The following is a 22,437-nucleotide window of genomic DNA, read 5'->3' on the forward strand; positions in this document are numbered from 1 at the left end:
TGCTCTGATACCCTGACAGAGAAGAAAAGACAGAGAGAAAAGGCATCCTAACCCTTGGCAATGATTTGAGACAGACAGACAGACAGACAGACACACAGACAGGAGGAGAGACGGACAGAGGGAGAGACAGACAGGTTAACCGGAGAGATTGAAACGGTGAGAGTGTGATGGACTATGAGACAGAGTGAGTGAGCTAATGCACTAGTGACAGACAGACAGAGTGAGTGAGCTAATGCACTAGTGACAGACAGACAGACAGAGTGAGTGAGCCAATGCACTAGTGACAGACAGACAGACAGAGTGAGTGAGCCAATGCACTAGTGACAGACAGACAGAGTGAGTGAGCTAATGCACTAGTGACAGACAGACAGAGGGACAGAGTGATCCTGACTTTCAGGGGCTTTCGCTGTAGAATTATACCATCATATGCTGTAGTTTGTGAGTCATAAGCTCTATAGCCTCTTTTGGGGGAGGAGGATTAATGCATTTAAGCTCTAACACACGCTTCTAAAGTGAGGTATGGGAAGGCAAAACGAATACCAAAAAAGTGTGTGTGTGTGTGTGCGTGTGTGCTTTTGTGTACTCCAAGGACAGACTGTGTATATGCTTAGTATGCCTCTGGGCTGCTTGCTGAATGACTAGTTGCAAATATGTGTTATGCACTATATATTTGTGTGTGTGTGTGTGTGTGTGTTTAGGTTATTTAGCATTTGCTTGTCTCTGCATGTGTATACTGCATGTGTGTATATGGAAGTCACTAGCCTGCAGCTCTTTCTCAGAAGGTGCACTGAAGGCAGCAGTAGAGTGTGTGTGTGTGTGTGTGCATGTGTGTGCGAGTGTGCGTGTGAGTGGGTCAGACTGCCGGCACTGCAGCCATAGATCAAGTTTTATTATGCACCAAAAGCTCGGCGTCCTCGTGCTTTGCAATGTCATTCTCTTTAGGCCTGCCTCCCTTACGCAACCTGCTGACTGGACAGCAAAATGCAAGCCCATGTTCTACTCAGCAGCATTGTATCTCTTTGTGTGTGTGTGTGTGTGTGTGTGTGTGTGTGTGTGTGTGTGTGTGTGTGTGTGTGTGTGTGTGTGTGTGTGTGTGTGTGTGTGTGTGTGTGTGTGTGTGTGTGTGTGTGTGTGTTAGTGTGTGTGTATGCTAGTGTGAGACTGTGTTGTGTGGGTGCAACTCCAATGTGTAGGCTTGTGGGTTTGCGAGGGTATTTATACTTGTTTGTGTGTGTGTGTGTGTGTGTGTGTTTCTCTGCTTCTCTCTCTCTGTGTGTGTGTGTGTGTGTGTGTCAGAAGGAGACAGAATGAGGGATAGGGGGCTAGAGCAAGGAGACTGGATGGAAGGCAAACACACTTTATTCAGTGTGCACACTCTCTGCATTTTTCCATCAGCATCTTGTATTCAGTTTGATTCAGTCTGCAGGTCTTGTGTGTGTCTGTGTGTGCATACTTGTTTGTGTGTGTGTGTGTGTGTGTGTTCAGGGAGGGTGTGAGTGTGATTTTGTGATGATATTTCAAATGTGGGGTCTGTTATTTTCTCTCTGGTTCTGTCTTCTAATCTAAGTATCCCCATCTCATCAGCTGTATTTGAATGACTGCACATCTGTCAATGCATCCAACTCTTTATTTGTCTGCTATGATGGCATAGCTTCATTGGCAAGCTACATGGCAATTGCTTGTTTTTATAAGTCAGGCTATATATATTGCTCTCTCTCTCTCTGTCTGTCTCTCTCTCTCTCTCTACAGCTCATTGTGTTTGTGTTTGTGTGTGTGTGTTTGTGTGTCTGTGTGTGTGTGTGTGTGTGTGTGTGTCTGTGTGTGTGTGTGTGTGTGTGTGTGTGTATGTGTGTGTTGATGAGGTCTGTGTCATTAAAATGGAATTCTGGGCACAGCCTCCTCCATTTATCTGAGCAGAGAGGGTGGGGAGGGTGCAGGATGTGGAAAACATGCAGAAGTTATTATGCAGAGATGTGCAGGCTATAAATCTCTATGCCTCGGTCTACTCAAGTGTGGAAGGATGTGAGTGTGTGTGTGTGTGTGTGTGTGTGGGGGGGTGTGTGTGTGTCTGCCTGTCTGGGTGCATGCACACATGTGGATGCACACAGAAGTGTCACCAAATGTATGTGTGTGCTAATGTGGTTGAATATGTATATGTGCAAATGACGTGTGTGTGTGTGTGTGTGTGTGTGTGTGTGTGTGTGTGTGTAGGCAGGCTCAGCTCCTCTCATTAACCCACTTGGTGACAGAAGTGTGGAATGAATCACCGTCTATTACTTCGACACACTCTCATGCTTTTTCTCACGTCTCCCATCTTTTCCCTTTTTCTTCCATTTCCCCCCTTTTTCAGCCTCTTTATCTGTTCTGTCTTTCATGTCACACAAGCTCCTGAAAGGACAGCTGTGCATATCAGGCACCATACACTTACACTTAGCTCCATTTCACCATGGCTTTGTTTTTGAATGTCGAAAAAAGTGAGATATAGACATAGCTAGAAAAGAAGAGAGGGAGAGTGAGAGATAGATACAGAGAGAGAGAGAGAGAGAGAGAGATACATAGAGATACAGAGAGATATAGAGAGTAAGAGAGAGAGAGGGAGAGAGAGAGAGACATGGCAACAGGTGCTTGTGGGCATTTCCCGTGGAAGTGCTAATTCAATAAGGCCGCAGCCACTTTATCGAGCGCCCTGAGGCATATGGTTGCGAGGTATGAGACTCCACGAGCAGACTGTGGTTGTGTGGCTTCGGGAGATGAGTGTTCTAAAGGGAGAGGGAGGGGCAGAGAGAGAGTGAGACAGAGAGAGAGAGAGAGAGAGAGAGAGAGAGAGAGAGACAGAGAGAGCGAGAGAGACAGAGAGAGATGCAGGAGTGAGAGTATCGGTGAGGAACAGTTGCAAATACACGGTAGGTATCTCAAGGACTAGATTCTGTTTGTATAGACAGAATAGTGCAGAGGCAAGGAAGGTAAGGAGCGAGGGAGAGAGGGAGGACAAGAAAGCGCTGTGAGATAGGAGGCGGGGTATTTGAGGATTCCTCTCCCTATCTCTCTCTGTCTGTTAATTCCCTGTGGGGCGGCAGACACACTTGAAAGCTGTGAAGTGTGCTGTTCTGCCTGTATTCTTGTCGTAATTGGACAGGCGGTGAGGAGAGGAGTGTGTGTGTGTGTGTATGTGTGTGTGGGGGGGGGGGGTTAGTGGGGGATGGTTGAGAGAGCTCTAACGCCCTGATGGCACGACCTCAAGACACCTTTTTTCTGTCTGTCTTCCTGTCTTTCTGCCTCTGGCCCGTCTGCCTGTTTGTCTGTGTCTGTCTGTCTTTCTGCGGTCTGTGGTCTGTTTTGTTTTGTCTGATTGTCTTTCTGTCTTTGTTTTTTTTTTTGTCCAACTGTCTGTCTGTTTGTCTACGTCGTGCCTACATTGTTGTTTGCCTGTGCCTGCCTGTCTGTCTGTCTGTCTTTGCTGCTTGTGAGTTTGTTTGTCCATCTGTCTGTCTGCATGTCTCCTGGGAGTGGGAGGAAATCTGTGTGCTGTTGCTGTAAGTCTTTAATCATTGATGGGCTTTTCCTATTTATGTCTAGCAGGCCGGAGGGCCGTTTTTTCTCTCACTGAGAAGTAAACACCAACCAACACCAACCGACACCAACCCCCACATACACACACATAGACTTTCCTTAGTCACACACCCTGCGCACACACACACACACACACACACACACACACACACACACACACACACACACACACACACTCACACACACACTCACACACATACACACACATATAAACACAGATAAACATACATGTTTTGAGGCCTTTTTGTGGATTTCATGGTGAATATAGTCGCTATGTAATGCATATGCGTGATATGTGTCTGGGCGTAGGGATGGAATCATTTTTTGATGTTCACATGATTAGTGCATATGCATTTCATTATTTTGTGATGCGTTTCATACACAAATGTACATTTTGTAAGTGCATGTGGGTGCACACGTGAATTTGTGTGTGTGTGTGTGTGTGTGTGTGTGTGTGTGTGTGTGTGTGTGTGTGTGTGTGTGTGTGTGTGTTCAGCGCGTGCGTGCGTGTGTGTGTGTGCGCGCGCGTGCTTGTGCCTATGTGTGCGTTTTACTCCATGGGGAATCTCGAGTGTAGCCTGCAAGTGTGAGATGAAATAAAAAGAGGAAGAAAGGACAAAAGAACATATTTCCAGCCGGCTGTCTTTGCTCCGGTCTCTCAGCGGAAGCGGCCGAGCTCTGGCGCGGATTAGACATTAAACGCGGGGCTGGCCGCGGCCTTTGAAGAATCCAAGCTTATTCGCCTCCATAATGAGGGGGCTCTCGCTCTCCCATGTGCGTTGTCAAACTCATTCCACTCATTTGATATCTAATCCTGTTTATTCTTCAGACCCCCGTCACTCGGCCGCACGTTTGTGCGCGTTGCTGGGCAATCCGCAATCATATTTATGTTTTGTTTTGATTTCATACGCCTTATCCTTTATTGTGTCTCGCAAAAAAAAAAAAATAATAGACAGTCGACTCACGCGCGTTTAGAAAAATAAAAAATAAAAAATCCTACTGTGTATTATGAAACTCTTTAAATAGGCAGCTCGCAGTACACACAGCCTCATTGTTGGGTAGCCGGTAATGGACTGGAGCTGCATTGTTATGTGACACACTGGGCCAGACGGTTGCTCATATAATGACTGTGATTTAATGGCTAGGAGCCAGCCTCACACAGCCAGTGGAGTGCTGCTGCTGTTGCTGCTGCTGCTGCTGCTGCTGTTGTTGCTGTTGCTGTGCTCTGCACTGCTCTGGTCTTTATGCAGCCCCCCAAAACTGCACAGACGGGCAGCCCGTCAGCACCACGGACAGCGCCTCTCTCCTTCCACAAACACCGTACCATATGCGGGCGGTATGACCCATTTTCCCTCCAGCAGCACATAAATAAGGCATATTTATTTAATGAGCTCAGAGTTCTGATTTCTACTCGGGATCCGCCATGTTTTTATCTCGGAGGATGAACATGGCTGCTTCATAGTGGGTAAAACGTATGGAGGAGGTCAATTAAAATAGGACCAGCTGGTGGGGCGAGCCTTTGTTAGGGCCCTTTGACTGTGAGACCTTCAGAGCTTTCTTTTGTTGGACACTGCACTATTTGCCACGGGTTCCTCTACATTAATTATACAGCAGGTCCTGTATATTTATATATAGTAGAGTCTCTATGCCTTGGCTCTACTGCATGGCTGCCTGCTCAGTTCTTTTTTAGTGGTCCTCCCATCTGAGGGATTTTTAATGTCATTTCTTTTTTTTTTTCATTTCTCGGGAGATTATTGAGGGGAGCAGCACCATGAAATATATATATAAAAGTCCTGCCGTTATTCTGTGTGCACAACCCCATCACCCCCACCCCACCCCTCTGTCTTTCTCTCTCACCTTCTCTCTCTCTCTCTCACACACACACACACACACATACCGTACACACACACACAGATCCCCCCACCCTCCCCTGAGCATGAGCTGCCCCTCCCCCCTCCGTAGACACTCTCTCCACGGAGGGTTCTGGATTAATGACCTCACTGGAGAGGCCCCAGCTCCCAAATCACCCTACAGACAGGCCTGATTACTGACTCCACTCCAACATACGGCTCGCAGTCTCTGTGTGTGTGTGTGTGTGTGTGTGTGTGTGTGTGTGTGTGTGTGTGTGTGTGTGTGTGTGTGTGTGTGTGTGAGGTTGTGTGTGTGTGTATGTGTGGATATATGTGAATGTGTGCGTGTGTGTGTGTGTGTGTGTGTGTGTGTGTGTGTGTGTGTGTGTACTCAGATATCTATGTGTATGTGTCTCTGGGTGTATTTTTCATGCATGTTTGTGTGTGTGTGTGTGTGTGTGTGTCTGATGTATTTTCATCAAGTGATAAGACACCATATACTTCACGACAATACATCAGCGCTCAGAGCTCAGGGTCCAGTGGCTGTGCTTTGTTTGCTGTGCACTGTCCCCTTTCATGGACGTGAGCGTGTGTGGTTTGCAGATTGTCCGTGGGTTTCTGTGCACAGATGTGCTCACTGCACTTGTACTTGGGGATGGGCTCCATCTTCTCATGGACTTCTCCCACTTCCTGTCTGAGTTCCTCAAGGCACTCAGTCATGAAAATGCACTGCTTGCAGTCTGCACATAGCTATTTAAAGAGAGAAGGGGTGGGGGGGGGAGAGAATTGTAGTGAGAAATGGTTACAGTCAGAGAGAGAGAAATAAAAGATTGAGAGGGAATGAGAGAGAGAGAAAGAGAGAGAGAAGAGGGGAGAGATTTGGAGCATAAAGCAGGAAAATCGTCCTTTACACGTTTCCTCCCGTGTTAATGACATTACAAAATGGCCTCCTGCTGTGCACCTGTCTCCCTCCCTGCACGTGGCAGGTCTGTCACAGCCCTCCCTCTGCTCCTGTGGAAATATTTATCAGACCCCCAGGCCTCCCAGCGGAGCGCTCCCCCCTCCTGTCCCCTCCCTCAGCAGTGCTTCGCTGGCAGAGCGCGAGCTGGAAAGTCCCAGGCTCCGCGTCGGGCCTGCGTGTCTCTCCATGAAGAAAAAAAACAACAGCAGACAGATGGAGGGAAAACCCACAAGCACCCCTCACCACAGGGAGAGTGCAGGCATCTCCAGACTGATTTTAGTTTACCTTTGTGCTTCTCTCCTCTTTTTCTTCTTCTTCATCTTCTCTCTCTCTCTCTCTCTCTCTAGCTCTCTTTCTTTCTCTGTTTCTCATCTCTCTGTGGACATAGCTTGTCTGTTGTAGATTTCTTACTTTGGTGTGTTTCCTTCATTAAACCCACTTGCTGGTTTGGCTGTAAGCTGTCTCTTTTGTCTTTGTGCCTGTGTGTGTGTGTGTCTGTGTGTGTGAGTGTGTGTCCCTGTGTGTGTGTGTGAGTGTGTGTGTATGTGTGTGTGTCCGTGTGTCTGTGTGTGTTCCACAGCCAATAATGATTCTGATCCTCTAGGGGGCTACTGTCCCATTACCTCTCTGCTCATTATGTAGTTGTAATGAATGGGGACTGCATAGTATTTGTGTTAGAGTAGAAAGACAGAGGTAGACCTAAATGCATGTGTTAAATTAATACTCACTGTGCTAATCCCGGCTTTTGGTTGCTCCGTCAGCCAAGAAAGCTGCCGACGGCTCGGTCATCCCGAACGGCTACTGCGACTTCTGCCTTGGAGGGTCCAAGAAGACGGGCTGCCCCGAAGACCTCATCTCCTGTGCAGACTGTGGGAGATCAGGTAGCAACATACAGCCCTCTCAACAGTCAGTCTCACACACATCATCCGCAGCAGCAGTGTGTTTTGATATACCAGTGCTGCTATACCATTTATTTACTATAACGTTTTTTACAAAATGGTTGCCAGCTTTCAACCAAGAACAGTTAAACCGATGGTGGCAATTGCCAAACAGAAACATTGGTTGCTAATTCCATTTCATTCTATGTTTTTTGTTGTCATTTTTAAAGCTCCCTGGTCACTTAAATCAGTTAATTCTATGCAAAATACAAAGGACTGAAGCAAATTGAGTAAAAGAGGATTTATTTTTTTTACAATAACTATGGTGGCCACAGTAGTGAGTTATATAAAAAATAAAACCACTTCAAACCACAAATTAGACATTGGATACTTTATTTCAGACATACAGTATTGATTATTACTTCTGGAGCGGCTGTTTCTGTGTGCAGCAGACCTCCAAGTTTGTGTGGAGCTACACGTGTGATTCATATAGTCACTGCTGTGTGAGTGTACTGCTGCAGATGCTTGTGTGTGTGTGTGTGTGTGTGTGTGTGTGTGTGTGTGTGTGTGTGTGTGTGTGTGTGTGTGTGTGTGTGTGTGTTATTGTGTGGGTGTGTCTGTGTGTGTGTGTGTGTGATCATGTGTGTGTGTGGGTTGGTGTGTGATTGTGTGTCTGTGTGTGTGTGCACGTGTATGTATGTGTGTGTGTGTGTGTGTGTGTGTCTGTGTCTGTGTGTGTGTGTGTATGTATGTGTGTGTGTGTGTGTGTGTGTAGTGGGGGGGCACTGAGACAGTGATGAATGTGAGACAGTTGTCCCTCCCCACAGGCCACCCCTCCTGCCTGCAGTTTACGGTCAACATGACGGCGGCGGTGCGGACCTACCGCTGGCAGTGCATCGAGTGCAAGTCCTGCAGCCTATGCGGCACCTCCGAGAATGATGTGAGCACCTGCCACACACACACACACACACACACACACACACACAATAACACACACACACAATCACACACACACACGCACGCACACACACACATACGCACGCACACACACACACACACACACACACACACACACACACACACACACACACACACAATAACACACACACAATCACACACGCACGCACGCACGCACACACACACACACACACACACACACACACACACACACACACAATCACACACGCACGCACGCACACACACACACACACACACACACACTCACACACACACAATCACACACACACACACACACACACATGCACACACACACACACACACACACACACACACAATCACACACCCACACACACACACACACACAAACATACACACATGATCACACACACACAGACACACCCACACAATAACACACACACATGCACACGCACACACACACACACATACACACACAAATGTTTTTTTTTAACAATGAACTTGTCTAATTTCATCAGCACCACTACACTGTGAATTTGCAAATTGCCACATACTTTCAGCACATTGGGAACGTCACAATTGAAGCTGCATTCAGTACAAACACAGCCAGCAGCAATGCTCAGCAAAGCAGACAGCAACACTAGTCATTGAACTGACATGGTGTTAAGCTTATTAACACAGTTTACAGGGGCCTTAACAACCACAAGTCAAATTTTCAATGTTCATCATCATGAACCTCTTCTAACTATAGCAAGTAGCTCATTTGGGTTGTGCTTTTGTGTCGTGTCCGTCTTTCTCTCTGTCTGTCAAACTCGATATGTGTGTGTGTGTGTGTATGTGTGTGTCTGTATGTGTGTGTGCATGTGTGTGTGAGTGCATGTGCCTTTTCTCCTAGGATCAGCTTCTGTTTTGTGATGATTGTGACAGAGGTTACCATATGTATTGTCTGAGCCCTCCAATGGCTGAACCTCCTGAGGGTAAGTGTATCAATACTAGGAATGGGTCTCCATATATATCAGGAAAACATCATGGTTCAAAGCTCATACTGTTCTGATAAACATGTGGGTAATATGACTGTGGAATTTGGAGTTCAGTTTCACTTAAAACATTATAGCGTTCGGTGGCATGTTAGCATAATTTATGTCATGTGTTTTATCGTTGTAGGCCATGAAATATTGGGACCGATATACCATTGGACAGATTTTGAGATATGCTTTTGGACCAGATTAGTGGGCTTATTTAAGTTTTAATTCAAAATACATTCAAATTTTTACATTTACATTTTAAATTGCATTCACTAAATGAATTACTTAATGCAAAATTGTTTCAGTTCAGTTCAAAATTCCACAACTGTTCAAATTCATGGAGAACGTGGAATGAAGTATGAGGTCACTGGTCATAGTAGTCATCCTCTCTAAACTGTCATCTGTTTTGGTTCTTGGTGTTCCAGGGAGCTGGAGTTGCCACTTGTGTCTGCGGCAGCTGAAAGAGAAGGCATCGGCTTACATCACTCTGACCTAAGCCACCGGAGCCTCGCATCCTTTCCCCTCCTCTCATGACATCGGCCCACCATTCTGTTGCCATGGTAAAATACGATGGCACATCCAAAGAGATATCTCCACCTCTCCTTTACCTTGAGCCTCCGAAACAATTTTTCCACCGCCCATCACTTCAAGAAAGGCAAGCCTTGTCACACCCTCCAACTGTGAGACGGGTGAGAGCACTCTTTTTTTCCACGCTTGAGAGAATGCATCTCCATCTGGGCTTGCCCCAAGTTTCCACCATTATTATTTTTCCTTCCCCCTGGGCTGTTTGCCTTTTTGCCCGTCTCTCTCTCTCTCTCTCTCTCTCTCTCTCTCTCTCTACGTTACTTTCCCCCCTCTCCTCTTCAGCCGCTGTACCCTGAGGCTCGCCACCCTCTCTCGGTCACTCTCTGGCCGCAGGTGGGTTTGCTCTGTCCAGAGCAGGTCAGGTGCGGAGCCTGTGAGTGTTCCGAGAGGAAAAGACTACTTAAAAGCATTCCTTCATTGAAACTGTTGATCATGGATTCCCTTTACTGAGGGTATAGTGAGGAAGGGGTCATGGATTTAGGGACTTCTTTGGAGGGGGTCGTCTCTTTTTGAGGGGGTCTGAAAGAAAAAGCCAGCAGCCATTTTATAGCCACAACAAGTGGTAACATCAGCAAAAATATGTGGACAAGCAGGAAGCCATCTGACAAAACACTCCCTTCACCAAAGTGGAGTCCATGTTTTCAGCAAGTTCTCGTGACCGACCAACCAACCCCACCTTCCAGCCTCACTCACAATCTTTGAGAAAGTATGGGAAATTTTGACGGAGGAACTTGAATATGATTATGATCTGTACATAATGCCTGGGTTTCAGCACGGGCAGAGGACCAATGTTTGTTGCAGAACACCTGCCTGGTCTCACAGAGGGGTGGTCAGTGTTAGGTCACTGACATGAAAACTATACCTTTTGGCCATACATCATCTGACTGACAGTTCAACCTATGCGGGAGGTAGAGGTGCATGCTTAACGCTTGGCGGAAATTTCAGCAACAACAATGTTAATTAGAATGGGACGTCTATGCCATAACCTATTGTACTTAACAACTTTTCTTTAAAAAAAAAAAAAGCCAACAGAAATTTACTCACCATCCGTGCGTGTTTTGAGTGTCTGTATATTTATGAGTAAAATCTGGCTCAGTTTAAAAATAAAACAGGGCAAAATCTTCGGTTCATCTTTTTTAACCATTTGTTAATGTTGTTTGCATGTAACATTTTGTCTTTTTTTAAAAGAAGTATACAGATAAAAATGTTTAAGAAGCACACTTAATTCGCAATAATGTTTCTGTGCCCTCGAGAGAGGTTGATTCTGAGTTTGTGTGTGTGTGTGTGCGTGTGTGCGGGCGTGTTTGTATGTCCATGTACTGTGCTCTTAAATTTGAGGTGGAGATGTGAGAGGGTCGCTCCTCCAACTCTGATTGGTAGAGGCTAAAGATGTAAAGAGGATGTTGGTCTCAAAAGTGAGATCAAGGCATAGGCTATAGAAAGCCTTTTCCATGAAATCGAGGCATTTTCTAAGTATCCTGATTGAAATCACATGTTCCAAAGACACATTTGGAGCATATTTTAAGCATTTTTTTTCCATGATTTAAGCATTTTCTGAATGAAGTCTTTATGTGTTTGTTTTGAAAAACTTAAAAATTACAGTGTGCTTTAAAAAGAAAAATATGTTGGAGAGAGAGAAAGAAAGAAATTAGGAGGGAAGGAAGTAATGAAGGAGGGAGACCTGGTAGAGAAGAGAAATGTAATGACCAGATCATACTTGAGATGCCTAGCATGTGTGATTGTGCTCTGGCACTTGTTTTAACCCAAAGTCCCCTCCATATGCGGCCTACCTAAAATGACACCTTCATCCTTCCCACGTCCACTTCAGTGGCAGTTCTTCCCGAAGTGTTCTGTTGTTAAAACTTAGGCAACGCATTGTAAATAGATTGTTACGTTTCATTGTCTCATCGCAAATGGCTGCTTTTTAGTGTGCTTCATTATGCATCAAAATGTGGAAACAAAGTAATTTCTGCAGACTTTGATTCAAAGGAAATGAAAGTTACTTTTAAATGAAAGGTTTAAAAGAAAGCAAGGAAAGCATTGAACAGTAGTCTTTGATAATGTAAGTGTATGACCAATACGATTATGTGGTGCGTACTGGAATATCAATAGATATCTATGAAACATATGCCTACAGTATGCCGTTGGATTTCTGTCAAAGTCACTTAGCTTACCATAAACCAAGGAGAAACATGCTTTGATTTCACATTTTGATAATTTTCCCAGCTCCTTTGTGTTCTTTGAACATTTCACACAAATGCGTGTGGGCTTTTTTTAATTGTTCTTGAAATAAGACACACACATACACACGCACACACACATACACACACACACATAGACACAGACACAGACACACACACACACGCAAACACAAACTACAACCTTTCCTGTTTGTCACCCAAGGCTGCACAAAGACAACGTGAGGAATGTTCCGGCCCTGTGTTTTTGTCTTCCTGATTGTATCACAGAAACTGCATATCCAGCATGCAGGCTCTTCAGGAGGAAACCAGGAAACAGGACCTGGCCTAACTGATAACTAATGTAAACAGTGTACTACTACATCGATTCCATAATCAGGGTGTGATGTCCGAAGTGGCATTTGGACCCCCTCTCTCTTTTTCTCGTCAGGGCTGAGCTTTTCGCTCCTCTGCCTTTTACCTAGACATGGAGAGACTGGAGTGATTGTATAAAGGTTATACAGTCTCGACGCTGAGTCGGGTGAGCCAAAGGATCAATGTGTACGGAAACAGTGTTCATCTAATGTGTAGTCTGTTCTGATCTCTGGCTGATTTTGGGCCAAGAAAGGCTTTGCTATCAGAAATGACTGGGTGTTCACACACACACACACACACACACACCCTCCTGATGTCAGTGGTTGGGCAAACCAGGGACCCTCCACCCTAGGATGGACTACACCTTCACGTCTGACCGCTCCGATGCCCACTCCTCTGCCCCTCCCCACTGGGAGTCCCCAGGCTCCTACTCCTTTTGAGTGGAGGTGAGAGTTAGAGGTGAATTGGGTGATGAGGTCGGGCAGCAGGGGTCTTTAAGGGTGTGACCGATGTTTGGACAGAGGCAGGGTCTCCTCTTATTTATCATTGTGCTGTGAACCGTGCTTGCACTCTTTCTTTGATTTCCTTTTTGAACAGAAGACAATAATAATAAATCTTGTGAGTGTGAGAGTGTGTGAACAGTTTCTGTCTGTTCTGTTGATAAACAACTAAAATAATGTGTGAATATCTTGTCAGGAAGAGAAAGGGGGACTTCATTTTTGATTGATTGATTCTTTCGTAAATGTGTTTTTTCTTTTTTTACTTGACAACACTCAGAAAAAACAAAAGACCACAGATGTTTAGCTGTCACCGCTGATGCCATCATACAACACAAGGAGACAACTGCTTTTTTTTTTTTTTATTTCCTGTTGAATTCTGCCGACATTTTGAAGAAATAAAAGTCTTAAATCCTGATCTCAAGCTGTTGTGACGTATGCCCTGTTATCTCTCCTCACACCCGTTTGACTTAGTACTCAGTGACTGCAATGAAAAAAAGGCTGGATTTGAACCAGTCTACATTGCTGCCTGCAATGTTCACATCTAGAAACAGATTTCTTGAATTGTCTCTTGTCGCATATGATAGATAAGTGTACTGTATTTTGGGAAATTCTGACACATCCCTGTGTTCACAAATTATATTTGAATATTTGTCTCCCATTTGAGTATTTGTTAACCCAAGTATATATCTTTTCCAATGAGGCTCATAAACCTAGACTGTGAAAAGATGACTTCTTACTCTCAGCAGAGCAACAATTTCCTGAACGGTCACGACACAGGAGTCGTGATGGAGAGACCTACCCAAGCGTGGCTGTCCAAGCACGTTTATTCTTTTCCATTTTCAGGGCTTTTGTTTGCCAAATGTACAAACAAAACAGAAAAACAGTTTGTCCATCCTGCCTGGACCCTCCTTGGCCTATCCCAAATCCCTCTGGCTGTTCAACCCAATGTCCCAACACCCTCTTCCTCAAACAGTCCGTACAAACCCCCCCCCCCCCCAAAAAAAAAAAGATCATTACTCTGACCTCAATCTTCCTGCTCCAGCTCTGCAGATTCCTGTGTGCATGTGTGATTACATGACTGTGTGCGTCATGCCATGCAGTGTGTGTGTGTGTGTGTGTGTGTGTGTTGTTGGGAGGGGAGGGGGGGGTGATTGGAGACTCCAAGCCAATTACCACATCTACCAGACAGACTCAGACTGCCTGAGCCTTGCAGCCAATCAGAAGAGAGCTGCACAGAGCCAGGGCCTGAGGTGGTTGCTATGGTAACTCCGGCGGCTGCTTGCATGGCGGATGATGCTGCTGTGATGGATTACAGTAATGGGATGGGGTGTGTTGAGGAAGACAGAAGTGTGTTTGTGTGTGTGTGTGTGTGTTTGAAGGAGATGGTGGGTGGTGGTGGCGGGAGGGGAGGGCTCATGCATAAATATATTGGAAATGTATGAATAAATCTGAAACGCATTGACTTTAAAGGCATGGTTAACAGAGGAGAGGAATGGGGTGTGAATGTGGCCTTTTCCACACTCCACTCTTCCAAGGGAAGGCTGAATGGCACACAGCCATTCTGACTGCATCCAGACGTCCCCTTCATCTCAAGATGCTCCTGGCTCTGACTCATACTGTACCTGTCAGTGAGGCTCTCACCCTCTGACAACAATGTTTTAGACATCCCTGGTAATAATCACAGGGCTTAAAGCCTTGTTATCAGACTTATTTGAAGCCGTCATATATAATTGCCTATTATCAAATCTTAAATGGCTTGAAAACTTTAAGCCCTTTAAAAACGACTGAAGTATTAAGGAATTGTATCTACATGCTGATTACTCTGTCTGATGGGATAGTCTTCAGGACTGTGTGTCATTTCTATTTGCTGTTGACACATTTGTGGGTGTGTCCCTAGACTACACACCAGTGAGAACTCTGCTCTATCTCTGCTGTAAGACTGTCTTCTAAAAAATGTTGATAGATATTATTTTTCCACAGAGGTTTCACAGAGTTAGCGCTGAGCGTTGAGTCTTCATTATTATGTTTTCTTTTTAATGAACCCCTGTACCAACATATTCCCTCCTTGACGCATGCAGAGTCATGGAGCATGGTGAAGCAGTAAACCTGTGGACAGCGCCAGCTTCACATCTAATGAGGCCATACATTAAATTCTAGGCCGCTCAGCACCTGTACCAAAAGATTAATGCAGGTTGTTTGTGCACACGTTTGTGTGTATGTGTGTGTGTGTCTGTGTGTGTGTGTGTGTGTGTGTGTGTGTGTGTGTGTGTGTGTGTTGGAAAAGTGAAATAGGGAGAGAAAGAGAGCAAGTATTTTGGTACCATCCACAAATTTGGCACTATTGCATTACTAAAATTGTTGTGCCACTCTGCCATCTAGAGGTATCTCATGGCAATTTCACACTGAGCTAGATTCACAACAACTCAACAAACTTACAACATGTCTAAAGAGGACTCCTGGACTCAAAGCTGTATGTTTGAGTTACTCTTAGGACGGGAAACTGATGATCCAAAACAAGAAAAAGCTCTATTTTAAAATACTTCCAAAGCCTTATTGTCATGGCTTGGTCATTTAAAACCTTTTAAAAAAACTCTGGCTTGTTTTAGCATCAAGCCTTTATCAGGGAGTTAAGATATTTTGACTGGAAAGGCTTGAAGGCTTGAAAAAAAAGGTTTCAAATGACCAAGCTATAACAATATAGGCTTTTAACTGTTTTGAAATAGAAAATGCCTTGGAGCTTTTTCTTGTTTGCATTCAAAAATCGTATCAGTTTCTGTTGCATACTAATGTATAATCATCATTTTAATTATTATCATTAATAATTATTATCTTTTTCTTGCTGTTTAAATGAATAATCAGTTACTTGTTGCATGGCTTGACATCATTATAGTTCACACCTAGTTAGTCAAGTCTTGCCTAATTCATGAGAAAATCCTGTTTTGGTTAGCAGGGTCTTGTGCGTCCATGAATTTGAGGGGAAAGTACAGTAAATACTAGAGCTCTCATTTTGATACAGAGAAATCTGGTCAACAAACTTTTGTTGCGCTTATCAGCTTTTTCAAGGCTGATTTCTCACTTTTTAATTCCACGATAACAAGTGCATTGAAGACGTGTCCAAGGTAAACTTGTAAAAGTCTGTTGTAGAAAAAGTACCACCTAGGACCGGAGTATTATCCCAACTAGTTTGGTTAGATCTCCTACACAAACACCTATGTGACTTTGGGTAAAATCAGGTAACATTGTAGCACACACACACACACACACACACACACACACACACACACACACACACACACACACACACTCCTTTCCCACACCCTGTCATCAATATTTAACCCTTGAAAAACACAGCAATGTTGCTGGCTCAGTCTCTGTTGTGCTCTGGCAGTGATCTCTGTTGCACCTTTCAGAACCAGAGGCCATCTCAGGCCACTCTGCCCATGACCACTCTTCTGCCTGGTGAAAGTCTTACAGAGCCGACTGACTAACGTAAATGTAAATGTAAATCAGGTTTCTAGGCCAAGTATACTGGCGTACACAAGGAATGTGGTCTCTGCATTTATCCCATTTGTGAATTAGTGAACACACAGAGCACAGAGTGAACACACAGTGAGGTGAAGCACACACTAACCCGGAGGAGTGAGCTGCTTTGCTACAGCGGCGCTCGGGGAGCAGTGAGGGGTTAGGTGCCTTGCTCAAGGGCTCTTCAGCCGTTCGCACTGGTCGGGGATCGAACAGGCAACCCGAAGCCCTAACCAGCAGGCCACGGTAAGTAGGCAAAGCCGTGTTCGGTGGCTCGGAGGAACAAAAGCAACAGAGGTGGTCAGGGATTCCGGTGGGTATCATGATGGATTGTATTTTAACTCCTGAGGATTTTCCTTCTCTCGTGCTGAGGAGAACACTACTTTTCCTCATGTTAAGTTATACCTGCAGCAAGAATACAGTGACTGTCTACCAGGCATTCAAGAGCCTTGCCATTGTCTTTGTGGATGATCACGTGATTCTGTGGTGGATGGATAGGTGTAGGCCTACTGTTAGTGTATCAACTGTCCTAATGGCATTGAGGTGGAACGTTTTTAAATACAAGGACAGTACTCAACAGTACCTTTTAAACTTTTTAAAATGCCTCACGGACGTTTCACAGAATATGTGAACATAAATGTTCTGTAAGAAAAAAATAGGAAAGGTTTTCTCTTTTTCGGATTGATACAGCAAAGTGGTTTATTCCAGTGTAAAATGGTAGAAAGGTTCACAAAAGTTCACAAAGGTTCAACTTATGCCTGCCCTCGGCATATTCTCTGGAGTTCTCTCTCCTTCGTCCTGTCTGGGTGAACTACTTCGTCCTGTCTCAATGAACAGATAGATAGACAGACAGACAGATAGATAGATAGATAGATAGATACTTTATTGATCCCCAGTAGTAGATAGTAGTAGATAGATAGTAGATAGATAGATAGATACTTTATTGAACTACCAAAAGTTACCAACTTAAGTCATTATATGCTGGTCTCAATGCAAATTAATCTGGCTTCTACCCAGATAGCCTTTTGTCCTATGTATATGATAATTGAGTTAACCTCACACCTTTGGCTGGGATGGTTTTCAATGGCTTACCCCCAAAACCCATTCTATGTTCGTTGGTGTTTCACACAGATAAATACTAGATAATATATTGGTATTGAGGTAGTTAAAACGCAACGCAGGGATAGCGATGGAGGAAAACTTTTGGCATTGGAGACACTCCCTGGGTACTCTCATTCCCAATAAAATGAATGAAGAAATTATTTTGACTTGTTTCTTATGAAATGTCCATGGAGAACATGGGTCATTTGTCAGAAATCTTTGTTGCCTTTTGTAAATAATTGTTACTTTGTGTCATGTACATAATTATAAATGTCATTTAAAATTGCAGTTGGGGCTCCTCCTGTTGGGGGACACTCACTGCTGACTGTGGGGTCAGAGCAAGGGAACGAGTAGTAATAAGCACGCCTATTTGTGTCAAAGGTGAAATTGCCAATGCACGCACAAAAAGGGCGTATGGCCCAAATTGTCTGTAAGGCGATTAAAAAAGTTTAAAAGGTACTGATGAGTGCTGTCCTTGATTTTAAAACTTTATACCCGTTACCTGAAGGATTCAGCACCCAGTCTAGTTGATATTGTCCTTGAAGGTGTTGAGAACATATACTTTATACTTTGAACATGATTATTATTATTATTATTATTATTATTATTATTATTATTATTGTTTACTTTAAAGGTGCCATGTGTAATGTCCGCCAAAAAATCAATTCATACTCCACATTCCATAAAAGATGGGGCAGTATACCTCCAGAAAGTGAGTTGGTCTACCCTAGAGTAACAACCGAGACACGTGTATTGCAGTTTGGCTGGCGGTTATGTTGCCCGCATACCGCCTCCCATGGCCGAAACTGGTATTATGACACCTGTCGGGCTGTGGCTAGTAATTTAGCATGCTAATTCAGGTTGATATCTCTGCAGCACTATACCTTGTCATTTTTTTCATGACATCATCGCCCTTATTTCCTCTCATTCTTTTGATGCGAGGTAAATATTTTTACCTCAATTCTTACACATGGCACCTTTAAGGTGAAACCTGGTCCAAAACTAGTAAAGGAACAGCAGTGAGACTGTGAGGGTAAGGCAGAATATCCATCTTTTCTCCAGATCATTTGTATGGTGAATATGTTTCTTTGCCCCCCCCCCCAAAAAAAAAAAAAATAGCACAACGTGACACCCATCAGATACAGCTACAACAGTATTTACTCAGCGTTTTAGGGGAAAAAAAGCTAATTTTAGTCCAGCCTGGTGACCTTCCCATGTCAGGAAAACAGTGATAGGGGAGGAGCAGGGGGAGATAAAGAAAAGCTATAAAATGCACACATACCCTCTGAGAGCTACTGCATAACACAGTGAGGGATTTGGCCATGCAGAAACCATTTGCCCTTTGTGTCCTAGTGACCACCTACCTGTGCCTGGTGGCTGGGGACGTGGTGTCCAACTTCTACGACATCCCCGAATGCTACGAGTCTTTCCACAAGGGAAGGATTCCTGACCTGGGAAAGGACAGGGCCGAGGTGGTTCACCTCTGCCATCGTTTCAACAACCAGTACCACTTTGCCACGCTGTACGACACATATCACCGTATAGCGGTCTACTCGGCCTACATCTTTGAGCCCAGCAATGGAGGAGGCAGGGAGAAACGCTGGTTCATTGAGCCCCAGGTGAGACCCACAGGTGAGAGCCAGCAGCAGATCAGCTATGTCAGAGATGAAATACCGAGTTCAATGCCAGCTATTTCTTGTCAAAAAATATCAAGACCCAGAAGAAACAAAAAGATCTGATTGTCCTTAAAATTCACTTTGACGTTTGACGTTTGATCACCATGTATCTTTAGGGAATAGGCGATGAGTGATACTGCAGTGTTGTCCATTTTGCAAATGGCCACATTAGTCAAGTTTTACCTTTTGACAGATGTCAACATACAGTATTATACACTGCTCAAAAAATTAAGGGAACAGCTACAGTTTTCCACAAATGTTAAAACACATTTTTTGAAACCTTCCACCCTTTTCTCCATTCTCAAACTACATTCACAGAATGTCTGACAACTCTTGCAAAATAAAACACTCGCCTCAAAAGTTTTACTTGTGCTCAGAACCAAACTAGCCTGGCTAGCGCCACCACTTCTCAATGAGACGTGGTCTGGGAACCGACCGTTAATTTTCTCGTATTTGAAAAAAATGCCCAGATCCGTTTATTGGGTGCCACGGATGTCTATCAAATGTGTCTGTGCTTAGCTCATCATCGTCTTGCTTTCCCCCTTGTTCTGTGATTGGTCCCCTATCTCAGGCGAAAATTTGCTCCATGGTCTCCAGGCTGCCTTAGCAGCGTGAATCAAATCGCGCGCAAGGCAGCATGGGAACACCCAGGCTAGAACCAAACAGTGTCAGAGTACCAATCCAGTGTATGCTTGAAGTGTTCCCTTAATTTCTTTGAGCAGTATACATGTTCTCCGTTATTCACTCAGTTTCAAGGGGTTATAACATACATTCTCCCTTCCAGCTGGTGGATCCCTCATGGAGTGGGGAAATGAAAGACGGCTACTGGCTTGGGCAGGACAACCCTGGCATTTACCTGGGTGAGAAGCAGGCTCTGAATGAAGACTACACACACTCTGGGTTTGACCGAGGACACCTCAACCCCAACGGTCATCATGCTGGTAAGTCCACCTCCACACTGGACTAATTCTGTGGCACGCACTATATGACATTGTCTTTCCTGACTTATCTGACACCATGTATGACATTGTCTTTCCTGACATAGTGGTTACAAGGCTATATGACTTCTAAAAGACATATAGCCACATACATAAGATAGAGCTTTTGTCATCATGTAACATCATTTGTGGTTCTTGTGTTTCCTATTTAGTTCCAGGACGCAACGCCACGTTCACCCTTACAAATGTAATTCCCCAAAATCCTACTCTCAACCAGAATGCCTGGCGAATCCATGAGTCCAAGCTCACGGAGGAGTTTCAGCGTTGCTGGCAGGCCCATGTCCTGGTGGGTGCCATCCCTTCCGAAAACAACTGGATTGTCAAGAACAACGTCAAGCGTGTCAACATCCCAGAGTACATCTGGAACGCCTACTGCTGCATGGACCACAATGGCAGGCCTCTCTTCAGCGGCGGTGCGACGGCCCTTAACACTGAGCAGAACATTGTGGTGGAACGTACACTGGATGAGATGGTTGACTTCCTCCAGCAGTACTCCAACACACCTGTGGGGGAGCTGTTCCGCGGACAGTGTCTGGTATAGAGAATCAAATACTTGTTTTGACAGCAGTAGAGCTCAACATGTGATTTGAACATTGGCTTCAGGCTGAAACAATTAAATGGCCTTACATTATCCTGTGTCTTTGTTAGTGATTAATAGAATGTTGGGGGGATTCAAACTCAGAGTGACCTTTATGATTCACTATAAACATATAGGCCTACTGTTGCAAAATGGCTCTATTCTGAGAGTTGACTAAACACATCCCAAAGGATAACATTATTAAGAAAGGCTAGCATATAAGAATGCCAAATGTTGCGTACAAGAGCTTGTTTTTACCTGGAAAGAATGACAGTTCACAAGGTTTACAAAACATGCTATACATATTCAAATAGTTACAACATAAGAGTAATCAATTCCAGAGGGAGCAGAGAGACATCATATGTTGAAGATCACTTGAGCTGAGGCTTTTCCCTTTCTTGCAATGGAGAACAACACTTACCCTGATGTTAAAATAATACTGTAGCAAATATAAGAGGACTGTCTGGCAGGCCAGAAGAGCCATTACAAATATACTGGTTATTCGGTCAAAAACAGAAATCTTTGGTACGTTTATACTAAGTAGAAAACAATAGATATAAGATATAGATACATAGATAGGTATAACAATGAGACATAGGTATAACAATGCACATCTTCTTTATAAATCTTAATTTTCCCCCCAAAAAATGTGTGTTTGAGAAAACTGAGGTAAGGGAAGGTTGTCAGTGCATATTCACTGTGACTAAATTGGTATTATGAATGCATGTGAAGGTAAGGTTTGCTGCTGCATATGGTGTTCCTACTCACATGAGTAACAAGAGCTCTCTCTCTCTCTCTCTCTCACACACACACACACACACGCACGCACACGCACACGCACACGCACACACACAGACAATGAAGCAGTTCATTGTCAAACAAACAAGGATATTTAAAAAGTAGTCACAGCATTACAGAAGCCCTCTTTCCTCTTTGACTTAACTGGTGATTTATTGACACCTTGTGGCAGCTATGGTTTATTACAACATCAGAACTGATTTATGTGAAATAATACAAAGTGACAACTGATTGAAACTTGTCAGAAGCTTTGTCAAATTTCCCATGCAACAGCCATCTGAAGGAAAGATTTATTTTTAGAATATTTATTTTAGATATAAATGTATTCCACTTCCCTTGTTACTATAAATATATCAGGGAGTTTAGACATATTAACCGACAGCCTGCATTCCTGGAACATATCAATATGAAACCGTTAACATACCTTTTGGGCAGTCCATGAGAGTACATTGCCACCTGGCATCCTTCAAAAGTATTTGTCTAAATACATATCAACCACTGAGCATGTCTGCCTTAAGGGGCGATCAGACAGGACGAGCTTTGCAGCTTATAAAACGTGAGGTGCTTTAGGAAACGATCAGACGGTGTGCATTTTTTGCAGTGAGGTTCGCCTTATTATGTTGTTTTGTATTGGCAGTAAGGGTTTTGCGCGCTGCTTGAGCGCCCAGAGTGCCTCACGTTTTTTGCGCCTGCCTCGTGTTTTTGCTAGGCGCCCTGGCCCCTGAGTGCCTCGAATTGAAAAAAGTTAACGGAAAAGCACCCACGTTGTTATGAAAACATTCAAGACTGGATTACGTAATCTAATTTCAAAATCCTTTTTTTCTTTTGAACAGCCCATTTTCAAGATTTGATCCAATCTGATGGCCTAAATCCAATCAGATTACTTCTAAACAACTGGGTCCAGGTGT

At 44.2% G+C, this 22,437-nt stretch overlaps 2 protein-coding genes across 2 annotated transcripts in view; both read left to right on the forward strand.

The window, feature by feature from the left end:
- The window catches only part of dpf1 (double PHD fingers 1), a 42,308-nt gene extending 32,592 nt beyond the window's left edge, over positions 1–9,716 (forward strand). Inside the window, exons 9-12 of the mRNA XM_076282369.1 lie at positions 7,143–7,262; positions 8,087–8,199; positions 9,091–9,172; positions 9,646–9,716. Of these exons, the coding sequence (XP_076138484.1) occupies positions 7,143–7,262; positions 8,087–8,199; positions 9,091–9,172; positions 9,646–9,716 (386 nt within the window). The remainder of the gene's footprint in view (positions 1–7,142; positions 7,263–8,086; positions 8,200–9,090; positions 9,173–9,645) is intronic.
- Positions 9,717–18,802: 9,086 nt separating this feature from the next.
- On the forward strand, positions 18,803–20,695 carry LOC143121332 (endonuclease domain-containing 1 protein). Its single transcript, XM_076281690.1, has 3 exons — positions 18,803–19,099; positions 19,941–20,097; positions 20,307–20,695. Exons 1-3 carry the CDS (start codon positions 18,803–18,805, stop codon positions 20,693–20,695), a joined length of 843 nt encoding a protein of 280 aa, XP_076137805.1.
- Positions 20,696–22,437: the final 1,742 nt, after the last annotated feature.

The sequence above is a fragment of the Alosa pseudoharengus genome, unplaced genomic scaffold, assembly GCF_046254945.1.
Source record: "Alosa pseudoharengus isolate Yale_2024_CS ecotype anadromous, Long Island Sound unplaced genomic scaffold, YU_APseudo_1.1 YU_APseudo_1.1_scf_13, whole genome shotgun sequence".
Lineage (NCBI taxonomy): Eukaryota > Metazoa > Chordata > Actinopteri > Clupeiformes > Clupeidae > Alosa > Alosa pseudoharengus.